Source organism: Ipomoea triloba, chromosome 7 (genome assembly GCF_003576645.1).
Source record: "Ipomoea triloba cultivar NCNSP0323 chromosome 7, ASM357664v1".
Lineage (NCBI taxonomy): Eukaryota > Viridiplantae > Streptophyta > Magnoliopsida > Solanales > Convolvulaceae > Ipomoea > Ipomoea triloba.
This window is the reverse complement of record NC_044922.1, coordinates 20,644,111-20,646,739: the sequence shown is the minus strand read 5'-3', so window position 1 is coordinate 20,646,739 and position 2,629 is coordinate 20,644,111. Positions and strand designations below refer to the sequence as shown.

Here is a 2,629-nt window from a genome sequence, read left to right as displayed (position 1 = left end):
CGTTTGAATTATTTGTATTTATTAATATTTTAATATTGGGCATAAGTTTTCGCGCATCGCGCGTATAAAATACTAGTCATATATATAATTCGAAATATATTCTGTAATTTTTAAGTATTTATATTTATCAATATTAAAATATTGGGCATGAAAATATTATGGCCCATAGAGGATACAAAATGCTAGTATATATATACTAAAAATTTCCTGTTCATGCATAATAAAGTATCATCCAAGGTGAGAGAGAAAGAGAGAGAGAGAGAGAGAGGGGTAAAGAAAAAGATGGGGCGTAACTGGGGCATGCCATGGAGTCCAAAGAAGGAAGAGCAAGAGGTTCCTGACCCAGACATTACATGTAGCAGTGTCGTCTCTGATAATCACTGCCACCGTGAAAGCAACCACACGGTGGACCATCATCATCCCAACAAACACTACTTTTCATCATTTATGGATGACATGGAGTTGGACGACGACGCCGGAGATGACGACGACGATATTAATAACTCGCAAGCGGTGGAGGCCGCCAAAACAGCAGTAGATCTGCCGGCGGCGGGTCGTACTGGTACCGATGCATATTGGGATTTTGAGTTCACCTGCAGCTCCGACCATGACGGCGGCCTGTCGTCCGTTAATGAAGATTCCGGCGATCAAAAACCGGTTCTTTCCCAACAAAATGAACAAGAAAGCATGCTTCGTGTGAAGTCGCAGGAAGAGAATAACGATGACGATGAATATCATCAGGAGATTAACATGGCCGCATCCTTAAATTTGAGCTTGAATTATCAACACGTCCTCGATGCATGGTCCGACCGTGGCACTCTCTGGGCACACGATAACACTGCATTTTCATTACCCAATAATCCCAACAACCATTCTTATGTTAGCACTTCTTAATTTCCCTAGCTAATAATTTTCAATTCTTTCAATTAATCATTAATTATTTTTATTAATTAAGTACCATTTGGTTGTGTATGCGTTAGTTTTTTATCTCATCTGATCTGATCTTCTTGAGTTCGTTCACTCACAGATGGGAGAGGTGCCTGTGATGGATAATGAAGAGAGATCCACAAGAAGAGAAGCTAGTGTGATGAGGTACAAAGAAAAACGCCAAACAAGACTTTTCTCCAAGAAGATTAGATACCAAGTCCGCAAGCTTAATGCAGAAAAAAGACCTAGACTCAAGGTATATACATATATCATACCCTCATCATCTAATTATTCCCCATTTATAAATTTAGTATCTTTTTTCTTAATTTTTACAAATTAATTAGTCCTTTTATTATTAATTAAAAAAATTACAAATTCAATCCCTCAGCTAACTAAAACGCCAAACTCCATTTCTATCTAGTTATATAACTTATGGAGACATTTTTGTAACTTTCAATTTATACGCTATTTTCTTGTAAAATCTTAGATACAATTAGAGTTTGATGTCGCAATTAGTGGAGAGGCTAAATTGATTTTAGAACTCTTTTAACAATTAAAAGACTACGAAATAAACTAATGACTCGAAAATAATTGAAAAATCAGAATTGTGATTCTTCCTATATATATAAATTTTACTACGAAATCCTAAGTATATATACAAGATCTTCATGATTTGTGCCTTAATTGTGTTCACCTAATATAAACTCTAGTAAAATAAATCAAAACTAAAGGCAAAATAAAGTGTGTATATATATAAATATATATAATCACAATATTATATTTTCTTTGTTTCTATTTTAATATGTTTGCTCTTCTTGTGTTTTAGGGTCGATTTGTGAGGAAGGCTTCTGACGGAGATTAGTAGACGGAGAAATCTGAGCTAGCTAGAGATAAACTGTTGACAGACAGACAGAAAATTTAATTGGGCATTTAATTTTCATTTTTTTTTTTGGGGTTGGACGCACTAGAAAATATTGTGGACAGGTCACAGGTATATAAAATATCTGGATGAAAATATCTTCTTCACCCAACAGTGGTATCGACCTTTTTGGTGCACATGATTTGCTTTTGTCTGTGATGAATGAAAATATCTTACGTTATTGGAGCTGACAATATTGTTTGTACAGTAGCCGTGACTTGCGTAGATGTATATGTATCGGATCTGATAGATACTAACTTTTTTGCTTTCACAAAAATGTGCAACAATGCTTTTTTTTCTTTGAGTGACGGGAAAGAAATTTATAGCTATTATTTGAGAGTGTGTATTAAATAAATTTTGTTTTGTGATCCTGCAAAAAAAAACTATAAAAAAAGTAAATTAGTTTGAATTATTCATTGTTGTCCGACTTAAACTAAAATGATTGGGATTAAAATTTATAATTTTATAATTATAAATTTATATCCTTAGTTATCTTTGCCGAGATTATCCTGTAATTATGCTTTCTTATCGTACTGGTTGTTGGCCTGGCTGAGCCACTCCATTGTTCACGTTTCGTTGACGACTTGACCGACAATCGGCACCGTGATGGAACCCAAACCACTGCTTATTTTTTGCATGCGGTCCAATGTGTCCCTTCTAAACGTTTTAGTTTGTGTATATGTGTAATAACAATAGCATACAACATTGACAATCGAATATGACTCCGTCTACTTTAATTTTTTTAAAAAATTTCTTTAATCTTTAATTTTTAATTTTTCATTA

General features: G+C 34.2%; 1 protein-coding gene across 1 annotated transcript; it reads left to right on the top strand.

The window, feature by feature from the left end:
- The first annotated feature begins 237 nt into the window (after positions 1-237).
- LOC116025885 (zinc finger protein CONSTANS-LIKE 7) lies at positions 238-2,123 on the top strand. The gene is made up of 3 exons (XM_031267259.1): positions 238-879; positions 1,028-1,183; positions 1,754-2,123. Exons 1-3 carry the CDS (start codon positions 283-285, stop codon positions 1,787-1,789), a joined length of 789 nt encoding a protein of 262 aa, XP_031123119.1. The 5' UTR covers positions 238-282; the 3' UTR covers positions 1,790-2,123.
- Positions 2,124-2,629: the final 506 nt, after the last annotated feature.

Coding starts and splice junctions, on each gene's coding strand:
- LOC116025885 (XM_031267259.1), top strand. CDS start 283: ATGGGGCGTAACTGGGGCATGCCATGGAGTCCAAAGAAGGAAGAGCAA. Junction 880..1,027: donor ATCCCAACAACCATTCTTAT/GTTAGCACTTCT, acceptor GTTCACTCACAG/ATGGGAGAGGTGCCTGTGAT. Junction 1,184..1,753: donor AAAAAAGACCTAGACTCAAG/GTATATACATAT, acceptor CTTGTGTTTTAG/GGTCGATTTGTGAGGAAGGC.